The 27,358-nt window shown below is 35.6% G+C and overlaps 1 protein-coding gene across 1 annotated transcript in view; it reads right to left on the bottom strand.

Moving 5' to 3' along the window:
- LOC129752916 (uncharacterized) overlaps window positions 1-27,358 on the bottom strand; it is a 131,573-nt gene that overhangs the window by 87,711 nt on the left and 16,504 nt on the right. The window contains exon 7 of the mRNA XM_055748706.1: window positions 27,256-27,342. Coding sequence (XP_055604681.1) covers window positions 27,256-27,342 — 87 coding nt within the window. The remainder of the gene's footprint in view (window positions 1-27,255; window positions 27,343-27,358) is intronic.

The raw sequence follows: 27,358 nt of genomic DNA, 5'->3' as shown, positions 1-27,358 counted from the left end.
GAAAACCTGTTTTTTGCACCAGCTTAATTTATTAAGTCTCGATATAAAAATAGAGAATAAACTTCGCCTGTCAAATTGCAGAAACAAAACCAAGGTTAAAGCACTGTACTAAGCGTCGTAGGATCGAACTGGAAATGTAGGTGGAGAAAAATCACGTCTATCCCAAGTCTCCTATGAGCTAAAAAAAACTTCCCTGAATGTGGAGCTCCACGAGGAAATTACACTTTGTTAGCTAATCGGCGCAAAAGAATAGTTTCTCGTTTCCATCGAGTTATTGGTATTGCAATTTCACCGACACTTCATAGAGGAAGTTTTGGCACTGACAAACATGAGACTGAAACTTGAGACAAATTGTTGTCAAAGATCGTAACTAAATTGACAGAATTGAAGCATCCCGAGTTCCAGAAAATAATAAAAGGTGCAATTTTGAATACGAACGTTCAAAAATGGCAAGATGTTACCAGAGAGCTGATTTGATGCTATCTTATTTGATTTTCTTGCACCTAAAAATAGGGGGAAGTGTTCGTAAATGCGCATATTGGGTAATATGCGTATTAGACCGCTGCAAAAAATGACTTTTTGCTCCCATTTTTTTTTCGATGCCTTTTGGGGCACCAAGCATCAGGGCAAAATTTGAGATGATTTGGTTGATTTTTCAATCAGCGCAACGCGTTTCAATTTTGTATGGAAATTGGTATGGAAGAAGAAATTTTTGCACATTTAATCGTCAAGAAAATTTAAATAAGCTTGAAATGAAGTTGGTCATTGATTTTTGGTTTTGACTATTCTTATGCTTCATTTTTTGCTAACATGATAAGCAGCTAAGCATTTCATGAAAAAAGTAATAAACATTTCAAAATAAAAAATCTGGATTCAATGAAAAGCATTTAGAAAGGGCAGACTTCGCCTTTGGCTTGCTAAAGCCTTTAATAATTTCATGAAATGTTTTTTCAAAGGTCATATAAATTATTAAAAATTTTGGCTATGCAAAGCAGTTTTTTGAGAATTTTCATTCTCATGCTACGGTTACACAGCTTTCAATTAAGCAGTCAAAAAGGCTAAAATTCAATAAAATAATTTTGAATTATTTTTTCGTATAACATTGAATATCTTTTCTGGGGTATAAGTTAGGTTTGTGCTTTGTTCACATGAATTGTACTGCAAGAATCATGGAATCATGGAATATTTTTCATCCAAAGTTATATTTTTAGGAACTTTTATTACATCTCTGGCGATTTTTGAATGAAAATTATTGTTTTCCCATATAAATTCCCATACAAAATTAAAACTCATTGCGCTAATTCAGGACTGGATGGATCGCTTCCGAAAATTTTATTGCTATTTCTGGCAGCAAAAACAACCAAAAAAAGGTATGGGAGGAGTAAAAATTTAAGAATTTGAAGTTTCCATACAAAGCTTGCAGCGGCCTAATGCGCGTACAGCCGATTGACGATACGGCTGGAGATTCCACATATCTAATCAGTGTAGTTTGCGGGTAATACGCTTTTGACACATGGCATAAAAAAAAATTATGGTTGTATTAAATAAAATTTAAAAATTCAAAAAAGATTGTCAACAAAAATGTTAATGGTTTTTTTATTATTCATCTGGAAATCGGAAATTCAACAAATTGAAGCTTTTGTCAAAGTTGTAATTGATAAGATATTTGAATAAGAGACAGGTTTTGAACGCCCGTATCAGGCAGATTAAATGCCTATATCAAGAAAAAATAGATTAGTCTAATAAATTTTTGACTTTCAGCCTTGACTTATGCTTAACATCCGTTTCTACCATTTTCAATTGAATTAAGGTACACCGGGGTAAGTGTGGACGCGGGGTAAGTGTGGACGATGGCTATTAAAACAGTACTGTGCACTATTTTCTTAAACTTTTAATGCAGAATGTTCAATTTACTTGTAATCTATCCGATAACTGTAAAAAAGATAGATTCAGACAATAACGGATGTTTACAGCGACCTTTTCGGAATTTTCTATTTTCAACTACGATGTCGAGTTGATGCGCATCTTTTTCAATTGCAAATTTCTCGTAAACTAGCTGGCTCTCGATGAAAAACTCTACATTAAAACAATCCTTACATTCAAATAACCAGTTAGGAAAAGAAAAGGCGGTTAAAAATGAAGAAAAAAGAGTTTATTTACAAAAAACTGAAATTTTGTCTCCAACCCCTGCCTGGGGTAAGTGTGGACGGCTTTAATAAGACTTGATGTTTACACATTTTTTTTTCAATTTTCTGTCCTTCATCCTTCATGAATTGTATTATTTAGCTATATTTAGCATTCGGACCATAAAAAGTTGGGTAAAGTACTTGTTTGTTCTGTGTTTTTGATAAAATCGGATCTCGTGTGTTGCAACATAAATTACACACAATAATTATTGAAAGATGCCTTACTTACAGTATCATTAACTTATTTTCAAAATTTTGGACGGTTCGAGCAATAAAATAACGTATTCAACCAAGAAAACAATTTTTTTTTGAAAATTTCCTGAGAAATCTAATGGAAAATCTACCGTCCACACTTACCCCATAAAGCGGGGTAAGTGAAGACACCAGCAGTCCATTACAATTTACGTGATACCTTTTCTCGCTTTGCTACTATCGAGCTCATCTCTTCAGCGTTTGTAAACAACATGTTCTGCATCACATTGAATGTAATTTTATGAAAATTGCTCCACTGCTGATTTTTCAATGATTTTTTAAAGTTGAACTATACGAAAAACCGTCCACACTTACCCCGGTGTACCTTATATGAAAATATTGCAAGTGGAACTGAAATATAGCTTTAAAAATAAATATGTGCATTTAGCCGGTTTCAGAAATCGGCTATTTTTGACTACTTTTATTATAAAATTGTTTTCACATAAACTGTTAGAGATTTTAACAGAAAAACTGCTATAACGTATAAAGAATGGATCACTACAAATCTGGACGCACTATTTATTTTACCATAGTGCTCCTAGTTGTCGGATCTGGAATGTTTTGGCAGCACTTTGTAGAGGAATGTTTCTTATACCAGTGCTGAAAATTTCATTACGATTCGTTTTGTTTCAAAAAAGTTACACGTGATGGAAGCCGCGAGATGAAAATAAATTTTGAACACCCACGTCAAAAACCCGACGTGGTCGGGTTCAAAAATCGCAAAATCGTTAAAAATGGTCAAATCAACCGTGTGTAGCGTTCTCAAACGTTTTCGTGAGATGCGTACTATAGATCGGCAGGTTCATACCAAGCGTCATAGTGGAATTAAGGATCAGAAACTGCATTTGAAGGTGTTGAGAACGATCAAGGAAAACACAGGGTAGTCGGACTGTGACATTGCCAAGAAATTCAACGCCGACCGGTGCACCGTCAGCAGAATTCGTCTACGCGAAGGAATACGATCCTATCGGACCAGTAAGCAACCAAACCGGACATTGAAGCAGAATTTAGTAGCCAAAGGACGTGCCCGCAAGTTATACAAGAAGATTCCAACGAAGTTCGACGGATGCATCCTCATGGATGACGAAACGTACGTGAAGATGGATTTTGGGCAGCTTTCTGGCCAAAAATTATGTAAAGCCACTGCAGTGGTGCACTGCACTGGTCATGGTGATGTCCCCGGCAACTTCAAATTCGTTTTTGCTGATAAGTTTGCAAGAAAGTGTTTGATCTGGCAAGGTATTTGCAGCTGCGGACGAAAAATTCCGGTTTTTGTGAAAAACAAGACCATGGACTCCGAAATTTACAAGGAGGAATGCCTGAAAAACTTTTTTTTGTACATTAGATCTCACAAAGGACTAGTTAAGTTTTCGCCAGATTTGGCAAGCTGCCACTACAGCTAGGAGGTTCTACAGTGGTATTGGGTCAACGGGTGGATTTTGTCGAAAAGGACATCAACCCACCCAACTGCCCTCAATTCCGCTCTATCGAAAAATTTTGGGCAATTGTCAAGCAGAAGATGAAGAAGAATGGTAGGACGACTCGGGAAGCAACAGAGATGAAGAGATTGTGGAACAAAATGGCCGCTGAGGTCAGCGAATAGGGTGTTCAAACTATAATGAGTGATACTCAACCAAAAGTTCGAAAATTCATCAAAGCAACATCGGAATAATTTTTTTATTATTTTTCCTTTAAAGTGCAATAAAAACCCTACATTTCAAGTACAAAACATTTTTATTTGGTTTATATAGCTCCGAGATAGACCCGTTTTAATGCGTCCAGATTTGTAGTGATCCATGCTTTACAAAATAGATGTCCGCTCATGTGCATATAGTTTTCATATTTCTATCTATTGTAATATGGGAGAAAATGAGTACTGTTCTTAATATGGGCATTTAGCCCGCCTCTCCCCTAATCCGGCAGTTAGTCTCTAAAACAAAGTCAAAAATTGCTTAACACTTTTAATACCGATCATACATCGATATTCCTCTGTTTTTGCTTTATAATACTCGTCACGAAAGGTTTTTTGTTTGCGTTTGTTAAGAGATTTCAGCCCAGCTGCTATAAAAATATTTAAAGGCCAAAAGGATAACCAAGGTTCGGTAAAAAAAATTACGTGTCACTGTATCAGAATGGAGGTAGGCTTAATAGCGGCAACTTATCCAAACATACGGGAAAATTGTGCCTTTCCTTTTTTTATCCAAGATTTCATCATTCATGTGAGAAACCTGAAAAACATATAAAAAAAGAAATAAATTCAATCTATATCTATGGCATAAAGCCTATCCACTTAAGAATTTTTAGCAATAAAGCTCTACATTCGACATTCGGTAAGGCAATGATAGTATGTATTTCAAGTTTAATTTCCTAAACTCAGACTCGCCTCTAGCGTAAGATCCCAGAGTACGAAAACGTAGTAAGATGGAAGGGATCTTACACATCCGATTCACAACTACCACATTCTGAAGATTCATCACACTGAATGTTGTGCGTGTGATAGTTGAGTTTACAATGACCGGAGAGTGCTCTGATCAAGATGCTGCAATGAGATTTACTTGAAGTTAACAGATAGGAGATGGTTTTTCTGAAAATAATTTAGTTTGACACTATCCCAGTATCCAACACTTCCCAGTATCGTTCATGCTGGTTAGAGGATTAAGTTTGGATTTGGTTTCGGAACCTACATGGCGATATTGGGACAGCCGGCTCTGGCCCGCAAAATTCCTTTTCCGGTCCAGCTGTCGCGAGTTCATCGGCGCACTCGTTTCCAAAAATTTCCTTATGTTCGGGTACCCATAGTAGCTTTAATCCGTTGCCTTCAGCAAGTTCTTCGATTGCTTTGCGGCATGAGATTACCAGTTTTGACCTAGAACTAGAAGCACTAAGTGATTTGATAGGAGCTTGGCTATCTGAACAGAAATAAATTGTTTAGAACATAATTTTCTTTTGGAGTGCAATTTGCACTCCATGTCTAATAGTATATCGCTCAGCCTGGAAAACTGTACAATACCTACCTAGAGGTTGAGCATATTCTGTGTTCAACTCGTGACAGTAAATTCCTGCACATGCACGGGCGTTTGATTATGAACCGCCAGTATAGAATACAATATAAGAGGACATTTGGTCCTCTACGAAACCTGATAACCATTCTTGAGGAGAAGGAAATTTGACTTTAAAGCCCATGTAGGGAAAACTACCTGAGAGTTTGGAATCGTTGGCACTAAATTAAACTCGTTTAATCTAACTAATTCAGGCCACACATTTGTATGAATCGTTGATCTTTCAATATTTCCTGACAGCCAGAGACAGAAAGCACACGAGAAGGGGTCCTGTTTTAGGGATCGGTATGAAATTGGCTTTCTGATGTATATAATTTTTTTCATGGTTAGCAGAAGATAATGATTTAATAATGAAATAATGGTCCTCTGAAAAACTTTAAATTTTGCTGTCCGGCCATAGACAATTTTTCTCTAGTTTTTTCGAAACAAATATTTTATTGTGGATTGTCAAAAAAACTTTTATGAAAGGCTTCATAGAATGTTCAGTATTCAAAAACCCGTACTCACAAGACCTATGTAAGTGATTTGAGCCATTTTGCTACGTTTTTCTGGGATTGGTGATAACTTTGGTCTAGTAATTCTTAGTGTCACATACACAACACTTTTGGAAATGTGTAAAAACTAACATAAATTTATTTCTCTTATCACATGAATATGTTGTAAATTATTTTTTTTTCTAATATTGTTTAGTGATCATAATATTAATACTCTTCAAATCAGTAGAGGAACCAATATTTACAAAAATAAATTTTTGAAGATATTGCTAAAAAACCTGAAGTGTCCGGTAGTATACAAGTGCCTCCTCTAATGCATCTATAAACCAAAAATAGCTATGTAATTCTGTTTCTTTAAACTAGAAAACTGTTATGAAAAGGGCCAAATTTTTATATCAATTCCAGTTCTTCAGATTAAATATTCAAGATTTTGAACATCGATAAACTAAACTGAACTGATTTTTAAATGAAAGCAACTGGGAAGCTACAAATATAGAGACAAATGAATGTTATTCGTGTATTCTTTCATACGTTTTTAATTTATTTAATTTATTTTTGTGTTTAAAGCGGAATTGCAACTTTTGATGTCGCTAACTAAATATAAATGTCGAAAACAAGATAATCTAGAACCTTTAGGAAAATGTTGATAAAATTTACTGATCAGACTTCTGGCCAATAAAAAAGATCGAGAATGAAGGAAATGAGTTTGAATAGGAAAATATCAATCAATGAATTAATTTAAATTTTTCCTAACAAAACAAGCAAAAACTGTCGAAAACTAAAAAAATGAAATTTTTGTATTTAATGTTCCACTTTTTCGAGGAACGTTTGCGACAACTCAACCAACTCAACTTCATAGTTTGGAACTATGTTTTTATATGTATAAACAAATAGCCTCCTTTTAAATTCAATAACTTAGCACAATCGATTCATCCAATCGTCTAGTAGTAATATTAAAATCACTGCAATCTTTCTTCATATTTTAGTCCACTTTGACATGTTATTATTTTTCCCAGTTCGCATTCGTCTCGATGTGTTGTTTTATGCTTCACTTTCACTTCTGGTTTCGAGCGAATGGAGTCTTCCCAGATTCCTGCACGATCCCATTTTGTTATTATTTCTGCAACTTCTTCCACATAATTATTCAGAACTTCAAACCCCATTTCTGTTATCTTGAAATTATAACCACTAGAATTTGAGATAAACTTTCTATTTAAAATATTTGTATCACGAGTTTAATCCAAGCTTGGATAACAGCTTCAAATCGCGACATGTTGAAAGCACCAACATTAACGCACACTAGATACAATACGGTAAAAGAAGAAAACTTAAGCGCGAACAAACGAAAACAAACTCAACCCGAACCGCACGCTACTTACTCGCACTCAACTGCGCCGACGGTTGAACAACGACTGATTGAGAGACTGGAACTATTTGGCAATGAACCGAACGCTGTTTGTAATTTTGACTTCATGTTTTCTTTTGCTCAATGGGATTTTTTCCATTCATTGCCGTGCCGTGCCGTCGTCGTCATCAGGGTTGCCAACTATTTTTCAGAAAAGTCTGGAAGATTTTTAAAAAATGTCTGGAAATTTCTGCAAATGTCTGGACACCTAAGTTTTGAAGGTGGCTACCTTTTTTTTTGGTCCTCAGTTCTCAATGTTACAATAGTATTTTTCTGTCACTATATCAGTCACGTGCTCTGTCTGAGTCTCAATTTAACATATCCTCAAAGCATTTGCCAAGGTTTCAAACCCTTATTGAATTCATAGTTCATAGGTTCTACTAATCATTTCCTCAGGGTGGCCACTCGAAATCCATTTTGGATTTCCCGCATTTTTCCCGACTTTTTCCCGCATGTTAACATGAAATTCCAGATTTTGTAAAACATGAAACAAAATATTTATTTTTGAAACCACCTACCTAGACCAAGATTTCTAAGATTTGCCTTTGTTTTTATATTTTTTTTTAAAATCGTCCTGAATTGCCCGACCATGTAGAAACGTGTGATGGAAAGTATGGTATTTTGAAGTTAAAAATCATCGTTCTTTGAAACTACTGTTTTGAAGATATTTTGCTCAAATTCGACCTTCATATAATTCAATATCAAATAAGCAATTTCAAATTGCTTAGCACCTGCTTTGACATGTTTTGTTCCAGATTTCACAGGAACTAAATATCTTTGGTAACCAACGCCCTAGCAGCGACAAGTCATCTGATGTCTTTTCAATTCTTTGAGACATTTTGAATTTCAGAGAAACCCCTACCTGAAAAAGTCCTCGTAATACATCATATGGTAATATCATCTGATTGGAAATGATCGATTCAAAACATGAGGGGTATTACAATGGAACAAATATAAGGAAAATGAAATAATCGCTCTTGGTTTTATAATTAAAACCGAATTCGACCGAATATTCGTTTGGCCGAATAGTTTAAAAGGTCCCGACTTTTCGGGAGAAATTCCCGGCTTTTTCCTGCATTTTTCCCGGTGGATTCCAAATCCCGTCTTTTTCCCGCATTTCCCGAATGGGTGGCCACCCTGTTTCCTGCCATATTACACCATGACAAAATTGAATTTTCATAGAATCTTAGAACAATTTATGTCCAAACACAAAAGTCTGGAATTGTCTGGAAAAAATGCCAAAAGTCTGGAAGTCTGGAAACCTAAAAAAATGTCTGGCCAATTTCCAAAAAGTCTGGAAGATCCAGACAAAATCTGGAAGGTTGACATCACTGGTCGTCATCGTAACAAAACAACAACAACAACACCACATTTTAAAAGAGTGTGAGAGAGAGAACAGCACAAAAGAGCTGAGCGAGCAAAGCTCGATCGATCAATGAATGAGAATGATCATCAAACAGAAACAAATCCAGCACTCAGCTCAGCAGCAGCAACAGCAACAACCAGCGATGCCACACATACCGATTTTCCGGTATTTATACCGATTTTTGAGCAAAATTTTGACCAAGAATCGGTATATACCGATTACCGATTTTTGACAAAACATACCGATTTCATACCGATTTTTAAGATTTTAACTCAAACTTCAGTCCACTTCCACATTCCCACTTAATTCAAGCTATCCTTGTAAAGGTCCCGTAGAAAGGAGACAAAGTGCAGTAGCTGGCGTGGCGTAAGTTGATCTGTACAACTTTTAAAGTACCCAGCAAAGATCTCCACGGCTCACTCTCATAACTCGTTCAGTTGTTCGCGCAGTTTTGTTCCTATGTTCTGTCAAATGATGCACTATTATAGTGCTCAACCTCAAAGCCAATGGACTCAGCTAAAGGCTGATATTTGACCTTCTGCGACTGCCAGCAGAAGGTGGAAGTTTCTAAAGATTAATCTCAATTGACAATGCTCTTGTCTCCTGAGATGCTAACTTTTTAAGGGAAAATACACACCGTTGGAATATAATTCTAGTTCAACTTGTCGCCAGATGTGGTATGTCAAGATTTGAAGTGCAATCAGATATACGGTTTGTCATATCATCGGTATAATATTCAATCCTTCTCCATCTTGTTAGCCAAATATATGATATCACATGTACCGAACTGCAGAGATCGCCAGGCCACGCCAGGCAAAATTTGTATTTTCAGTTTTGGAAAAACTAAGTGTTTTAAAAATATTTTATTTTTTAGGAACACCTTCTTTTAGAACAAATTGAAGCGACAACTCTCTCAACTTTCTGCAATCATTTTTTTTTTAATCGCTAGAACTCATACTTAAGGATTTGAAAGCTGAAATGGCCAGTTTCGCAAAAAAAACATCAACCAAACTAAGAACATTAACTTGGGCCCATATTTACCTAGAACATCAAAAAGGCATTGGATTTGTAAGTGCTTACTAAATTAAAATTTCCTTTAGGTTGACCTGGTTCTATTGCCTTATCGAATTTATCAAATTTACAATTATACACTTTAGCTAAACATCAATGAAAGAATCAAGTTTTTACTTCATTAGTATGCCTAAACCACGTCTAACCTGAAGGTGATCGCCATGCCCTTACTTTTCTTATCAAACGGTTACTTTTAAATTAGATTCTCTGCTGAATTTTCATTTGTGATTTTTACTTTTCGTCAGCAAAAGCAAATAGTTAAAAAAAATGTATAAGTCGTAACAAACATAAAGTCCTGTTAAAATTTCAAAACCGTTTTTTTATGTAAACTTTCATTAACTAGAACCAAGATAAAAAAGGAATAATATATGCTAAAACACACTTTGTCAGCTAGTTTAATACCAAATTTAACATTCATAAGAGTTGTTAGACTTGCTTTTTATTGCAAGCTTCCATTTATATTGAAAATACGTTAGGAAGTTGAAAAGGTAAGCATGTTTGAATGTCCACCTCAAATACCGATTTTCATACCGATTTTTAGGATTTCCATACCGATAAAAGATTTTTTTGGGTGCCAAAATACCGATAAAAATGTGGCATCACTGGCAACAACTAAACACAACAGCCCAAACAGCATACATTTTTCGTTCTCTTATAAAATTTGTCAAGAAGAGAATGAAGGGAAGAGAAGGAACTATGGAAAGCGGAATGCGCGAGAGAAAGGAGGTGGTATTGTGGTTACTGGTATATTTTCTAACCACGCGGCGGTTGGCGTACGGAAGGCTAGCCGGAACAGTAAACACAGTTGAAAAATAGTAGGGAAGAGTGTGGAAATGTGGGCCACTCTAAATATCTCAGTTGTTTGCTTATTTTTACAGTTTTACAAGAAATACAAGTAAAAAAGTAATTATTGGTAACATTTGTACACAATGTTTTGTACAGCTGATTGATCACACTTCTTGGCCGCAGCATTCCAATTTTTCTTGAATACCGCCATGCTCCTGTTGACCTTACCATCCTTCTTGAAAACTATCTTGATGATAGCCCGATATCGTTCTATGGGGCGAAGTTGGGGACACTTTGGTGCGTTAATAGGGTAACGGACCTATTTTGGACCGCTTTGGGAAGTGGCTATGCAATTTTTTGGAATAAAAAAGCATATGTTACAATTTTCTTCTATTACAGCTTTTTCTATCGAAAAATATCGTCGTTTGTTGCAATGTATCAAGATTCACGCAGAAAAATAGAAATTAGTTTCAAAGGAAAGTGCCACGAAAACAAAGGATTTTTTCCTTTGATTTTGGGACAAATAAAAATTACTTAGATTCAAAAACATTTTCCTTTGTTTCGAAGAAATGTTTTCCTTTGAATCAAAGAATGTTTCTTGATTCAAAATCTGAAATACTTTGATTCCAAATCTTAAATCCCTTGAACCTATAGCATTTCCGTTTGATGTCATAACATTTTCCTTTATTTCCAAGTTATTTTGATTTTAATTCGAAAACATTTTTTCTTTGTTCTTATTATTTACTTTCGTTTCTGCCACAGGTACCACAAATGTTTCATTTCGAAGAATAATAATACATTTTATTTTTCAAATAATTTATTTATTTAAAGTTTTGTTTCCGGAAGTCTACCTGTAAAGAAGAGGAAAATAGAAAAAATTCAAATTAATAAAACACAAATGAATGACATAAATATGTTCCCTAAAAACATTGAATGAAATGTGAGGAAGGAAGTTAAGCACTAGCAATTTAAAGATTGTAGTTTGACAATATATAATATTGAAGGTACTCACATTTCAACATGCTAACATTGATCTGCAGACGAATTTTTGGCAAACAAGCGGATCATGTTATAAACTGGGCAACTTGGAATTTCGCAGCTTTCAATTCGTTCCTTCTTCAGAACTAGTCTTCGTCGGCTGAATAGTTGACCTAAAACTAATTAAAAAATTTAATAATTCACTCCAGATATATTTAAAGAAAACTCACCAAAAATCCTCCACGGCATTGAGAACTTTCCGCCACAATGTTTTCCAGCGTTGTTGGTTTCGAAGAAAATTTAAACAAAATCAAAGAATTTTTTCATTGATTGTAGCACGAATTTATTGTCTTTTGATTTCAAGTACAGTACATCAATTCAAAATTCATGTACACCAACTCAAAATAATTTTCTTTCCTTTTGATAGAAAAAAAAATTAAATCAAAAAAATAAGATTTAGATTCCAATAACACTAGAACTTTGATTCAAAAACGTATTTCTTTTGTTTTAAAGGCACTAGTTTTCTCTGCGTGTTGAAGCTTTAAAACACGTTTCTTCAATTATTACTCTGGTCAGTATTTTGGACCACCAGGTTTCTATTTTGGACCACCCTTTGGACCTATTTTGGACCACCCTTAAACTAAATAAGTTTTTTTTTTTCTAAATTTTGCTATATTTCGACAGCGATTGATGCGTAATTATGCGATTTTTTCAGATAATTTTGTCTTTTCTTATTGTTATACACTAGTCATGTTTTGTTTGTTCGATAAGAATAGAGTAAAACAGTTAAATCCTTGTTATATAGTGTGTTCCAAATGTTATGCAGTTCTGTAAATAGATTCAAAAAGATAAAAATGTGCGAAATTTATGCTATCTTTTTAGCCATCTAAAAGCCAGATTTTTTATCACAAAAATTCAGTTTTAAGTTTGATACTAACTTTGTTCTAGGATTAAATTTATCGTTGGAGTAATTTTCCAACTTTTTTTTTATATTGCATAACCACAGGGGCTGAAAAACTAGATTTTTAGTACTTTATCGCTTGTAAAATTCACACGTTTCAACCACCTTTTCCCAAGTTTTTAAACATATATATCTATAATTGAATATATTATTTGATAAAATTGTTCTAATATCAACTGAGATATTTCAACAGTTACAAAAATTAAAATCGTTGCATATTTGACGATTTGTTGTCGTATTTTTTCAAACCCCTCCTTTAGGCGGGTTTTATATTTCGTTTCTTCTACCTACCCAAGTTTTTTTCCTCGAAAATCATTAAAGTGATTCAAAGCATAGTGCACAAAAACTAAGTTAAAACTATGATTGGCTTGGTTTTATGCCGATTAAAGTGAACCTCGTCTAATGGCGAGTTTGGGCTTTGGCGAGTTGATTAAATAAAATCATGCTTAAATTCCAAGTTTTATTCATAATGAGTTATTGAAATAGTCTGCATAATTCTTTCATATCGTCGTACAACGTCTTATTACGTTTATGAACATTTAACAGCAAGTTAAATACCCAGGTTATGTTGAGTGGTAGGACCTATTTTCGACATGGGTCAAATTGCTATTAAAACCAGTTATTTTGCTTTTTCGAGCTTGCAAAATAGTTTTCACGTGTTTTATCATAGCTGTGAACATGTTTGTATTTGTAAAAATCATCACAGCTATGCAGCAAACCTCTTGAAAGTTGACTCCAATAATGGCACGTCCTCCTGAAATGGCCCTGATTCGGTACAACTGTGAAAAATCAAAACTTTATTTTCAATTTTCTCTCCGTTAACAGCTTACTTAAATAAAATTTAGATGTGATTAGAATCTTAAGAAGTAGCTTTAACTATATTTGTTCAAAATTTTTATGAATAACATGATTTATGAGAGAAATATTGGCAAAAAGCTACAAGGTGGTCTAAAATATGTACCCGGTCCAAAATAACCCCATCTTTCTCAACGAAATCTACATCGCTATCCTCAAACCACCTAAGAGTGGATTTACACGGAAAATAAAAAAAAGGTTAAATTTACCGAGATAGCAAAGGTGAACGCTCGTGAAAGCCAAACAGGTAACTTCTACCTCTTCGAGGTGAAACTCACCTCACAGCGAGGTAAAATTTACCTGAATCGAGGTTGGAAAAAAGGTACAATTCACCGAGAAAAAAGGTGAATCAAAAAAAGGTAAATCTCACCTCGTAGCGTGGTGAAGTTCACTTGAATTGTGCACAATATGTGAAAATCGGAACAAAATGGTGTAGGGAATATAGTGAGGATAAATATCTCTACAAATGGTAAGTGTTTTCTAAGATTTCATTTAGTTGTGCTGGTTCTCTTCATAATACTTTGCTTTTGTTTCAGATCGGCCCACAGAGCTTCGTGTTGTATTCCCGTCAGCCTTTAGATATTATTCCAGAAAAGCCGGACCTGACAAGCTTGGCGAACAAAGGACTTGACTCAACAATTTTTAAAGAACACGGTGATATATTTCAAAAATAAATATTAGGTAACAGTCTCTATTTATTTCAAATAAATACCATTTTTTCATGAATTGTGTTTTTTTTAAATTAATTTTTATTGAAGAAACCAATCAAACAAACTAGCGTTTACCTTTTAAATCAGTGAATCGGAAAACGGTATTATTTACTATTTTGCTAGGTGAATGAGAAAATGGTAAAATCTACCTTTTTGCTAGGTGAATTGAAAAAAGGTTTTTGCTAGGTGAATGAAAAAAAGGTAAAATTTACCTCAAAAGAGGGGTGGAAAAAATTCACCTCGCAAAAAGGTAAATTTTACCTTTTTTTTATTTTCCGTGTAGCGTAGTGGGCTGACACCAAATCCGGCCAGCACAATGGTGGAGTCGTATGTTTTTTCATACAGTGGTAGCAACCCTTTCTGCAAACACTCCTTTTGGTAGATATTGTTCCTTTTGTAAAGAAACTCGCCGACTTCAATCCGCAGGAGCAGATTGCCTGCCACACAAGCACTTTCTGGCCAAATTTTTCCACCTCAATCGACTTCTCGTGGTCACTCACATCCTCCCCAATAGCTGGAGTGTAGAATTGTGGTTCCGGAAGAGTACTGGAATCAGTCTTCCGAAAATCACTCGGAAGAAACGCTCATGATAGGTTTCTAGTTGTTTCTAGTTTCATTCAAAGCCGATTGCTGCTGCCTGTTGTTCCCTAGAGAATCGGCAGAGCGACAATGCGAAGTCAATGTAAACAAGATTCAAAAGCGAGAGCAGACTCGCATCTAAGTCGATCTCTCAAGCTCACTACCTGGTGTATCAGAAGTGATTGAGACACTGACTGATACAAGATCCAATTCGAAAATCCACTCACTCACTCAATCAATGCGGCCTTGCATCGGTTCATACTGCCTGCGCACTTTCTGGCAAAGCGGCAGAAACATATGTTCATTAGACTAGTTCACTTTTCGGCTTTTTTCGCTGATCACAACGCCACTTACAGGGTTTGATCCTCATTCATTTTCAAGAACTCTGGCCGAATTTGAGCTCATTTGAGTATGTTTTCAGCGTGCGCTAGAAGTTTTATTGAAAAAAGTCCATTTTTTTGGAAAATTTTCGTAGATGTGTTCTAGCAAGCTGTTGTTAATATAAAATGATAATTTTATAGTGCTCGGTGATTGGTATGACAAGAATTCGTATGAACCTGTTTTAGATAGTTGACTAAATCAAACCGAAAAAATTTAAAAATTCATAAACTACCAACTTTTACAGAAAATTTACTTACAAGTTAAGAGCTTAAAATCAGTAGTAAATAGAAAAAAAATATTTTCGATATAAACTTTCCATAAAAAGATAGCCTTATTTATAACCTTTAATTTGATGTATAACACTTAATTATCGCAACAGTACAAGCAAAGATATTCAAACATTCACATCACATTCTTTGAATCATAATGTTGTCTCCATTCAAGTTTTAGCATCATGCAACCCGCAAAACGTGGCATCAAGAGGACTTGCTTACAACTTGATCAAAGCGCGCGCTTTTTTTAACTCCTGGCCTCGTCATGGGGTACTTGATTGAATAAAATATCCTTTCTTGTGCACAAGTTGGTGTGGAGCAAACTTGAATGAAAAATATTTTATCAAATCAAATTTGTTGCATAGATATTTGAATAACTTTGCTAGCACTCTTGCGATCATTAAGTGTTATACATAAAATTAAAGGTTATAAATAAGGCTATCTTTTTATGAAAAGTTTATATCAAAAATATTTTTATTTCTATTTACCACTGATTTTAAGCTCTCAACTTGTAAGTAAATTTTCTGTAAAAGTTAGTAGTTTATGAATTTTTAAATTTCTTCGGTTTGATTTAGTCAATTATCTAGAACAGGTCCATACGAATGCTTGTCATACCAATCACCGAGCACTATAAAATTATCATTTTATATTAACAACAGCTTGCTAGAACACATCTACGGAAATTTTCCAGAAAAATGGACTTTTTTCAATAAATCTCTTAGCGCACGCTGGAAACTTACTCAAATGAGCTCAAATTCGGCCAGAGTACTTGAATATGAATGAGGATCAAACCCTGTAAGTGGCGTTGTGATCAGCGAAAAAAGCCGAAAAGTGAACTAGTCTAATGTTCATACGTACTGCCTGCGTGTTTGAATGACTATTTTAATCCTCCCCAAAAACAGCAACAACAAAGCAAGATGTATCAGGCAGACATCATTCGATCATCGATCAGTAAACGAGTGAGTGAGTGAGTGAGTGATTGAGCAAGAAAAGTTATTGACTGAAAAAAGAAACTGAAAATCAGGTAGCTCCTCACTCAGTTGAGAATTCCAACTGGAGAAGAAACGTCTCTCATTCAAATTTTATTTCTTTGATTCTCGGAGCAGCGCTGTCGAACACAATCTTTGCCCCACTGGGAGATAAACCAACCGACAATTTAGGTTTTGCTTTCGCTGTTGAAAACGTTTCAGTGTCTCTCATGAGAATTGAGTGATATTCGGAACACTGACTGGAATCTTCTTTTACATAAGTTTCATGGTCGCATCTGGCTTCTGCAAAATCCGATGATACAGCTTCCGAGCTCTGGTTTTGGCTCGTGATTTTTGTTCAGCCGTTTGTTTGGACACTTTCTGCTTCTTGTTTGTCTTCAGGTTGTTCTGCTTCTTGACCCGCTGTACCATTCCGATCGATGTCCTAGCTTTTTTCGTCAAATCTCGTATGGACATCGATCGATTCCGGTTGATGAGGTTGTTTACCTTACGGTTCAGATTTGGGTCAGATGGTCCTGGTTTTCTGCCTCTTCCTGGCAAATCATCGAACGCCTTATCGAAAACCTTATTCTTCTTGAAAAAAGCTATGTTCAAATCCAATATGCTAAATCTACCCTACCAAGCAAATTGAAAGGTTATTGTATGGATAAAAAAAATTAAATTTTCGCTTTCACCAACCTCAAATCCGAGAGTAAAATCAGTCGAAATTATCTGGTTTTATGTGAGCTAGATGGTTGCCATCAGGGTGGCAGTGGCAATTCCAGCAATGCACGAAGGACAAATTCCATCATCGAATCTCAAAAGCTTCCATGTACCTACAGTTAATTTTTGCGACCCAAAAGATTATCGGTGAACATTTTTAGGTCAATCGAATATTTAGACCGATGAATCAAATCAAACGAATATATGATGACTCAAGGTTAAAATTGTAACCCTAAAATTTTTCCTAAATTTGGAAGTGGATTTTTTTTAATTTTCAACTAACTTTAAAAAACGTCGAGATCCGATAAAATGCTACCTAAAAAGCTTACTTTTTCCTATTCTATAAAAAAAATCAGGGCCACCCCTTCAAAAAATCTATTCTAGAACGATGTGAATAAAATAAGAATTAGTTCGACATAGGGTGGCTCTAAAACTAACTAATAATAAAATATTTTTTTAAATATCACAATATTTGCAGAAACAACCAAAATGACAAATTCACTGAGGTTCAAATGCACAAACATGACAAAAAATGAAAAAAAAAATCTGACAAAATGAAATTGGAAATTTTGTTGAAAATTTTTGTCATTTGATTTTACTAGGCCACTGTAGTTTTTTTTTCATTTTTAAGCTATTTCATATTTAAAAGTTTTGTTATTTTTTGTAAGTTCTGTAGTTTTTGGTTATATTTTTTTTTAATGTTTCAAATATAATCGTATTTGTCATTTTTGTCATATTTGCATTACTTTTGTGTGTTTCATTATGTTTCTTTTTAATTTTTTCATCTTTGTTTTGATTTAAGACATGGCGGACCAAATATGAGAAATGTGGATTCACGTTTTTTTTTCGCTTGCCGCGAATGTGCTACTGTAAGAAGCATAACTCAAATGTTAAACATTTAATAATAAAACACTTTCCTTCAAAATGTAACACAACACTTTCGGTGACTCAAAAATACATCTGTCAGGTTTTTTGATAAAGTTTACGGCGGTTCTGAATGTGTTAACTGTATTTTATTATTGTGATTAATTTTCATTTTTCGACTATAACCGAAACGAAAAAAAAATGGTTTTGTCATATTTATCTTTTTCATAAATATTTTCATTTTAAACAGTTTTGGGAAAATTGGAACACAAATAGAGCCCAACCAAATGAAAAATCATTTTAAAAATGCCTTACGAATCATTAGGAATTGGGCCTTGGGAATCATTTTAGAAAAACTATTCACGTCTTAGTCTTAGTCGCTGCAAGAAGACTTTCGACTAAAAAAAGTTTTCGTGTTAACAACAGATCTCAACGTTTTACAGTTTACATTTGGTAAACATTTTATATCTGGGATCAAATAAAAAAAATCAAATTATGTTTTCATGAAATATGAGTTTCAGGGTCAGAACCAACGATTTTCTTCCATGCATGGCTTTTCCCGGATTTTCAATTATAGATTCTCTCGGATAATTAATTTGAGAGATCATATCTATTATTCAATCATTTTTCATGTAGGCCAATACTTTAAAATTCGCCAATGACAAACACAACATTGTTTTGTCAGATCTCTAACCCTCACACTGTTATATCATCGCATCGAACTGAAGCAGGAAGAAAGATGAGTAGGGGTAGTTCTGCATGGAACAGTACATTCCTCCGCTACTCAGTGAAATACGAGTTTAAATTTAAGCAGCGGATAATTAGTTTATTTTCATGAGACACGTATACGGTCGATGATAATTCTCTTTAATCCTTTCGCCCGCATGGTTTATTTTAATCCACTTAGTATCTGATGGTAAGTAAACTTGACCGTTCTATCTGTGGCTGGAGTGAGTTTTGAAGGAATGTATTCGTTTTTACACCCATTTTAATTACCTACTATACTTTTCACTTTGAAGGTATGTTCTTTTCTGTTATGGCCGGTGGAAGAAGGTAGTCTTGATCATCACATGACATAATAAGCAAAAGAAGGTATGTTCCAAGAGATTTACGTTAATGGTACGAAACGAATACCTACAGCAAATTTTCAATGATATAAAAAAAAATTCAAATAATCTTGAACCATCATCATCATTTACAATTATTTGAAATTTTACGGCAAAAAATTACCTTCTCGTGAATTTATACCAGATACATATTACAGATTAACAGAGCTACGATATTTGCTAGGTTTTGATTAAATTTTATGGCAGTTTCTATAAGCGAACAGTTAAACGAAACGAAACTCAGCCGGCTTTATCTGTACTCAAAATTATTTATTTATTTCACTCTGTTAATCGGTTATTGAATTATCGAAATTCGTAGGTTTCTTATTTTAAAATCTACCTCCTAGCGAGTGTAGGGGGAAGGGTGTTGTGAAATATTTGTTGTATCACATTTTATGCGTGCACCATGCATAAGAACGAACTGACGAATAAAATAGTAATTTCTGAGATAAACTGGTAGTTCGAGTATATCTAACAGTATAAATTTTGACGTTAGCAGTTTATTATATGGCTTTTTGATCATTTGTTTTATTTTAAATTCATAAATTATAACTTCCAAAGCTAGAATCTCCTAAAATTTATGCTGAATATGCCTTATGTTGCACCTTAAATATTGAAAAAAGGAACTAGCAGACAGAGTTAAAGATTTTTCAGCAAGTTAACAGCTTTGGCGTGAACCCATGCAAATTACAAAACTTATTTTACTCATCTGTGAAAGATGTCAAAATTCACGATAGTATTGATGAGGACACAAATAACACTGAATATTTTCAGAGTGAAAATGTGTTACTCACCGTTCACATTCATCATGAAAACGAGCAAGGAGACCACAAAAATTGCACTACCAGTAGTGCACCGGTGCGAAACTGAACGGAAACGAATACGGTATTAGTTCGGCATTTCGTCCCCAACCTTCAACAAAAGTTTTCAAATGTGTCCAACCTCGAATGCCCATCTTCGTCCATTTTTTTTTTGTTAATTTCAATATTCAAATTATTTGGTATCAGGAAATGTTTTGTGTTTATTTGTTTATTCAATTCCAATTCCTCGATACAGAAAATGAATGACCACGAAAGTTAAAATCCTCTTTAAATAAATAAAAATAGAATAGAATAGAATAGTTTATTCAATCAACAACTAAAGACATAGAATAAAAATTACATGTTTCTGGGTTTATGAGCGCCTGGCTAGTATATCTTAGAGTCGGATAGCGGCAACAGAACCCGAGAGTCCTGAAGCACCAGTTGGATAAAGCTTTAAGATAGTGCTCGACGTGCGACGGTTGGTAGGCCCCATATGAGCTTCGAGTTAACCTAACCTCCAATTGAATCAAGCAGTATATAGCAATGTCGTATCTAGTATTGCTCGAACTTCAGGAAAAGATCGATCTCCAAGATCGAGTCAGTTAAAAAGTCGAAGGATCGATCCACCCTAAAAAATTGGAGCTGGAGAATCGATCTTTGATAGATAGATCTTTTCCAGTATTCACAAGGGAGAGCTACTTTTATTAACATTTCAATTTAGGTTCGCACGATGTATCGAAATCTGCATACAAAAACTCCACAAAAGCCAATCAAACTCCAATGTCGAATTGATTAAAGTTGCCAGAATTTACCCCGCGCGTATCCGGGCCGGACTAAAGGGTGATACGGTCAAAACTTGACGTATTTCTTTCAATTTTGCATTAAAAAAACTTGAACACCCCTCATTTTAAAGGTGTGTGTGTAGAATGTTGCTCCTATTTTGATTTTGGAATTCACTCTTCAGTTGTCAAAATTCCGTCCAAGGAAGAAGAGCAGCGTATCAAAATTTTGCTCGCGCATCGCGAAAATCCGAGCTACTCGCACGCATAGCTGGCAAAATCGCAAAAAGTTGCCAAATCAACCGTTACAATTGTAATTAAAGTGTTTGGGGAAAGTTTGTCGGCAGCCAGGAAGTCTGGATCGGGGGGGAATCGAAAGAGAGTTGCTGGTAGTTTCAAGCGAAACCCTAACCTCTCTCTCCGAGATGCCGTAAATAAGCTGGGTGTATCGTCTACAACCGTGCATCGAGCCAAAAAACGAGCCGGACTATCGACTTACAAGAAGGTAGTGACTCCAAATCGCGATGATAAACAAAATACGACGGCCAAAGCGCGATATCAGAGGCTGTACACGACGATGCTGACGAAGTTTGATTGCGTGGTAATGGACGACGAAACCTACGTCAAAGCCGACTACAAGCGAGTTTTATACGGAAAAAGGAAGGGGAAAGGTAGCAGATATTTTCAAGCACATGAAACTGTCGAAGTTCGCGAAGAAATATCTGGTTTGGCAAGCCATCTGTACCTGTGGCTTGAAAAGCAGCATTTTCATAGCTTCCGGGATTGTCAACCAAAAAATTTACGTGAAAGAGTGTTTGAATAAACGTCTGCTGCCTTTCCTGAAGAAACACGGTTGTTCCGTATTGTTTTGGCCGGATTTGGCATCTTGCCATTACGGTAAAAAGGCCATGGAGTGATACGCCGCCAACAACGTGCAGGTGGTTCCCAAGGACAAGAACCCTCCCAACACGCCAGAGCTCCGCCCAATTGAGAAATACTGGGCTATTGTCAAGCGGAACCTAAAGAAGACCAAAAAAAACTGCTAAGGACGAGCAGCAGTTCAAGGCAAACTGGCTTTCTGCGGTGAAGAAAGTGGACAAGGTGGCTGTATAAAATCTGATGGCAGGGGTTAAGCGTAAGGCCCGGCAATTCAGATTTGGAACAGCGGAAGTCTAACTGAATGTTTTTCCTGAATCTTATACTAATTAAACTTGAAAAAGAAATTTAATTTGATTTTTTAAATAAACGATTTCACCGATTTACACGCGTTTTCCCTTGACCAAATTTTGACCGTATCACCCTTTATTTCATCTGAAAACCTGAAATATAAATGCAAATTTCACAAGCTAAAATTCGGGGACACATCCAGGAAAATTTGAAAATTAAAAAAATTGAAATCCTGTCAACAGATATTTTAAATCGTACTTTAGGCGCAAAATTTCATTTCTTTTTTGTTTATCTTTGCAAGTAAGGAGAATAAATCCTGGCAAAACAGGGCTTTTTCAAGGAAATTTGCGCAACCGAACCATTTTCAAATTTAGTATTAAATATTTGGGCAATAATCTAGCAAGCTTAGACTAGATGCTCAATAGTTGGCACTGTTTGACATTAAGTCGATAATCTAAATCGGATGTAATTATCTCGGCTCAGCGAGAAAAGGAATCCAAAAGTTCGAAAGATTGAATCGAAAATAAACCGATCTAATCGATTGTTTCAATGCTAAAGAATCGATCCAAAAAATCGAAGATCTGAGTTGAAAAAATCGATCTTCCAAAGATTGATCCAAGATCGACCAACCCTAGTCGTATCAAATAAATGATATCATATGCTAACGTCTCGGTATCATTTTCAAAAGCTTTCACTATCTTACCGTAGTTGAATTTTCCCTACTTGTTATCTAACCTTACTCGTTTCAATAAGTACGAATCCCTAAATTTCCTTAATTCGAAAAATGACACTTTTTTGTCCACGTGGAACGCCCCCTTAGTTTGTAATTTTACTACTAAGATGATATTGAAATCGTTTTCGAAGAGAAATAAAAGGTTTGAGTTTTTCAATGAGGTATCTCGTAATTGGTCTGCAATGCGTTAGAAAAGCTAGAAGGAAAATGTGGAATGCGAGAGAAAATTCTAATTTAAAAATCCAATTGATACCACAGAGAACAGACGTACAAGCTAGCCCACGAAACTTGTGTAAAATTTCCAGCGGCTTTAGTTTAATTATGAGTTCATATATACGATTACGCCTTTTCGAAAACTGTACACTTGAAAATTTGATTTGTAACTTTTGAACGGCGCAATAGGTGCCACTGTTTAAAGTCAATTTTCAACATATTTTTTGGATGTCTGCATTTGAAATTTTACACACTTTTTTGAAGATTTTTTGTTCGAGCTTGTACGTCTGTTCTCTGTGTTTATACTTCTTCAAACAGAGAATTTGCGGTTCAAAACATTCATGTATAAATAGTCTTCAAATGATTAAAAAAAAACATGCGTATACAAAATTTTATATTCATATTCATATATAAATACTTCTACAAATCATTAATTTAAATTTTAATGATTTTAGAAATGAAAAAAAAAACTGAAAATTTACTACCCCTTTTTTTTCAAACCCAGTTGAGCACTAAGTGCTTTCATTGCGTTTTTTATATGAAGTTGACAGCACTTAGTGCACAACTGGGTTGTCACCAGGATGAAAAAGGCTGTAATTTTAGATATATAATCTCCAACCCTCAATTGAATCCAATTCTGATCAGATTTCCAGTATATAGATAGCTACAATAAAAAAGTAACTTACAGATTTCTTTAATTAATCAATCTGAACACTGGATATAAAATTTGAATTTGAATTCAGAATTTGGGTCACAAATGTGAATTCTGAATCGAAATTTTGAATTTAAAAACCGGCTTGATGCATTTACTGCATCAACATAGTTTCAACAAAAACCATATCTCGCGTGAACTTTCATTACGTCGAATGAAACCGAAATACTGAGAACTGAGAAAAACGCTTCTGCAAATTTGAAGAGTATTTTTCAAATCCTATTTTTATTCTTCGCCGATAACCCTTTAAAAAATAGGCAATAACCAGGAAACTAATTGTGTCAATTATCCCACATAATTAATTTAATATTCTACAATTTTTAGAGCTATTTTTTAATCATACAGGAAAAATACGTCATTTTCGAACACAAATAGTTCGTATGTATGTATGTATGTATGTAAATAAGCCACCATGGGTGCACGGATTCACCGCAGTTTCGCCAACGTATGCGCTTAATTGCATTCTTTAGATTATAAGTACGGCAAATCTGCAATGCAACTAACCACATACCCGACACCATGGTTTGGTGTGAACTGTTATGTATTGAGTGCTTGATGTGTAGGTGTATGTGTTTGTTGGATGAACGAGTCAATCATTTACGCAACCGTTTTAAATTTAATAACATTTTTAATGTTTTTAATCTACGACAGGTATTACGCATACGTTTAGATACCTGTCCAATTGGCAACTGATTGGTCGTTCTTATATTTATATATTGAATGAAACATATGATATATAATAATGTTATCTTACCTTTACTTGAATCTCAAATCTTACCATTTTAATCCCAGTTTTACCTTAACTCAAATCATACCAATGCACTCTACAAGCTTTTTAGTACAATGGAAATTATTTCCATAACACAAACGGCAAATTTCTTTGCATCCATTTTAATTTCTCCTGATTCACTCACATTGTGGAAAACCACTTTTTACCTTTTCTCTGAGCTTCCTTCTTCTCCCCGAATCATTTCTTTATTTTTTTCTCTATGTTTTCTTCTTACATCTTTGCTGGAAAGCTTCTTCTCTTTCTCTTGAAGCTACCCCTACCACCTTTCACAGTACGCATTCATCTATTTGAACATAATCTGGCTGCCACTACCCTATTCACCGTTTTATCTTCTATCAAAAACCAAAATCTGAACAGAGCATCTTATTCAAACTGGTACGGAATTAAGAATCAACCTTAAGGACTTAAAATTTAGAATAATGGTTCTAAATAATGTCAGGTTTTCGAGAGAATTCTTTCAAGCTGTGTGAACTCGTCAAATACGGAATTCATATAACATTTAATTTGCAAGCTCACTAGAAACGTAAACGTTTTTCACAGCACTGTATATCTTTTTTTTCCTCATTCCCTGTGTTCTTGTTCCCCGCCAAAGCAACGGATTTAGCGTTCTAATTTGAAAGTTATCGTTTTGGGCCGTAACTGCCAGCTAGCTCAACCGGTACTTACGTGCTCTCAGGGTCGCTCCTAACGATCTCGGGGAGAATTGGGACGACCAATCGCTATTATAACAAAGTGGAACATTCACCGACCAAAACAAGATACTAGGGACTCACTTAAAAGTTATTTAGACGTTTACAAAATTAGAATTCATTTTACTTTTATTTGACTTTCCAGTGTGTTGAAATTCCATCCGTCCAAGCCTTTGGGAATAGCCGGCCAAGCTTACGGTCGTGACGTCTAGAGCAGCGAGGTTCTTTTTCCTGGATTTTGGAGCTGACCAGGAAGATCTTCGGGATCAAAGCACGGGTTCTTCAAAGGGTAGCCGATTCGATGTTTACAGTTGAATCGGTTCCACAGGGGTGGGACCCGTATCAACTTTCAGGAACGTTCAATGTTGGTTGTTACTGTCCGATAGCTCTACCACGTGGGTTGGTTTCCAGTGGTGTAAGGTGGGAGCTATACAACGGAAGCCGTATTGGCGGGCTTCTATCGAGTGTGGCCGGGTTCCAAAATCCGACAAAGCGCCTGGAAGCAGCGGAGCGCTTTTCGGAGCAGGTGGGGATGCTTCAAAATCCCTTCACTTCGACACCATGTGCCAATCACTTCACACCCGATTGTATATTTTTGGTTAGGACACAGTCCAACTTTTTGCGTGGTGTTTCACTTCCAAGACCCGACAACAGTGACCGTCTTCATTATCCCAGACTCCTAAGAACCCTTTCATGGTAGCTCGTAGATTCCTCTCTCAGAGTTTCTCTCTCGCCGTTGAGCAGTTCCGGTATGATATAGTCGAAACCAAGGTTTTTTTTATATATCTACACACCTTGGTCGACGCAGCTGCTTAGGAATAACTGGCATAGTCGACGACTGGTATAAATTTCGGTATTTCAAACTCGAGCGAAGTCAAATAAATAATAAGCTACTTGAATGAATGTAAGTGAGCCAAAACTATTGATAAAGATAAAACTAAACAGAAAAACATGCAATGAACGATGAAATGTTGCCGATTTTGCCAATATAGGAGTGAATCGGTAACAATTCTCCCCCAGTTCGACCAGAAAAATTTCATTTTAAGTGAAATTTTTCGTGCAGTGTTTAAATTATCCAACCCTCATTCAGCTTGCTTCACATCTTTGCTCCTTGGACCATTTTCCTTTTTTTTTTTTCAATTCAGTCGGTCGGTTCCACCAAAATAAGCCCTTCTTGACGGTCCCGCCTATGTGTTTCTATAGACACCCTTTTCTTAGGATTATCCCCTTCGCGCTGTTTCAAATCCATTCAGAACCACGTCTGACTCTACTTATACTTTGCCAATTGCATTACACTTCTCTATTTATGACAGAGAAAGACCTAGCCGTTAACCATTTTCACACCATTCATTCATTCTTTTCCCTTTCATTGGACGCGTCCTCCATAACATTCATTCATATAATCATTCACTCATTCATTCATTATCCATTTTATTATAAATCTATTCTAGAGACAATACTTCATTTCTGCCTCAGAGATTCTGTTTTTCTACTTAAAGGCTCTAATGCCTTGCCACGTTGGTGACCGACACGTTATTTGAGTCCGGGGCAGAAGCGGGGTCATAGGGCATCAACGTTGTTATCAACTCCGCTCAAATTTCGCGCATGGCTCTGAATCGAGCCACCGTGTACTGACCATCAGCGTCGCGATGACTCCGGTCTCCAGCGCAACGCCCTTTGGAAACAAAAACGATCGGTCGAAAAACTGGCATAACTTGGCTTCTGCCACTTAATCAATTCTTTACAATTGAAACCTAATTTCAATGAAAGTTACAATTACACCGTTTAACCCGCTTCTTCTCGATATAATTTCCTACAACGAAAGAGCGAACAACTAAACGCACTTTTTACCTATTTAGAGAACCACAGGGCCCATAGTGGCCTAGTCGAAATGAAACTAACCAAGATCGGTTCAGCTGTGCAAACTGTCATATAAACAAAACCAAAGCCATCCTAGGCAGGCAGAGTAAATTAGCTACTTATTTTGTTTGCAGGTAATATTAAATTGTTCTATTATTAAATTAAAATACTTATTCGAATCTACGGTACTTATCCGAACAGGTAAAGCGTGAGGAATCAACGATGGGGAACTCCGGGAGTATAAAAGGAAACCGACGTGTACTTTCTACTAGGGGATGGTAAGTTTTCTCTCCTGTGTTGACCACTTTGGTTCACCAAGGTTTCTTGCCAGGAATGCCACAAGAAGACTTTCCGGTTCAGTTCCTTCGGCCTTGGGGATGATCAGGACCGAATCAGGAGGAAGAGACCGCTGTTAAAATCCGTGGAACTACTATCGACACTGTTAGTAAGTATTTGTTTATTATTATTATTATTATTTTTTTCATTTACTAACTGGGAAATGATTCGGTATTCTAGGATACATCATGATATCCGAATCCTCTGGAACAGGAGAACAAGCTACTAAGGCGGCCCAACCTGCCTACGACGGAGGATAG

The sequence above is a fragment of the Uranotaenia lowii genome, chromosome 3 (genome assembly GCF_029784155.1).
Source record: "Uranotaenia lowii strain MFRU-FL chromosome 3, ASM2978415v1, whole genome shotgun sequence".
Taxonomy (NCBI): domain Eukaryota; kingdom Metazoa; phylum Arthropoda; class Insecta; order Diptera; family Culicidae; genus Uranotaenia; species Uranotaenia lowii.
This window is presented reverse-complemented; position numbering and strand designations above follow the sequence as displayed.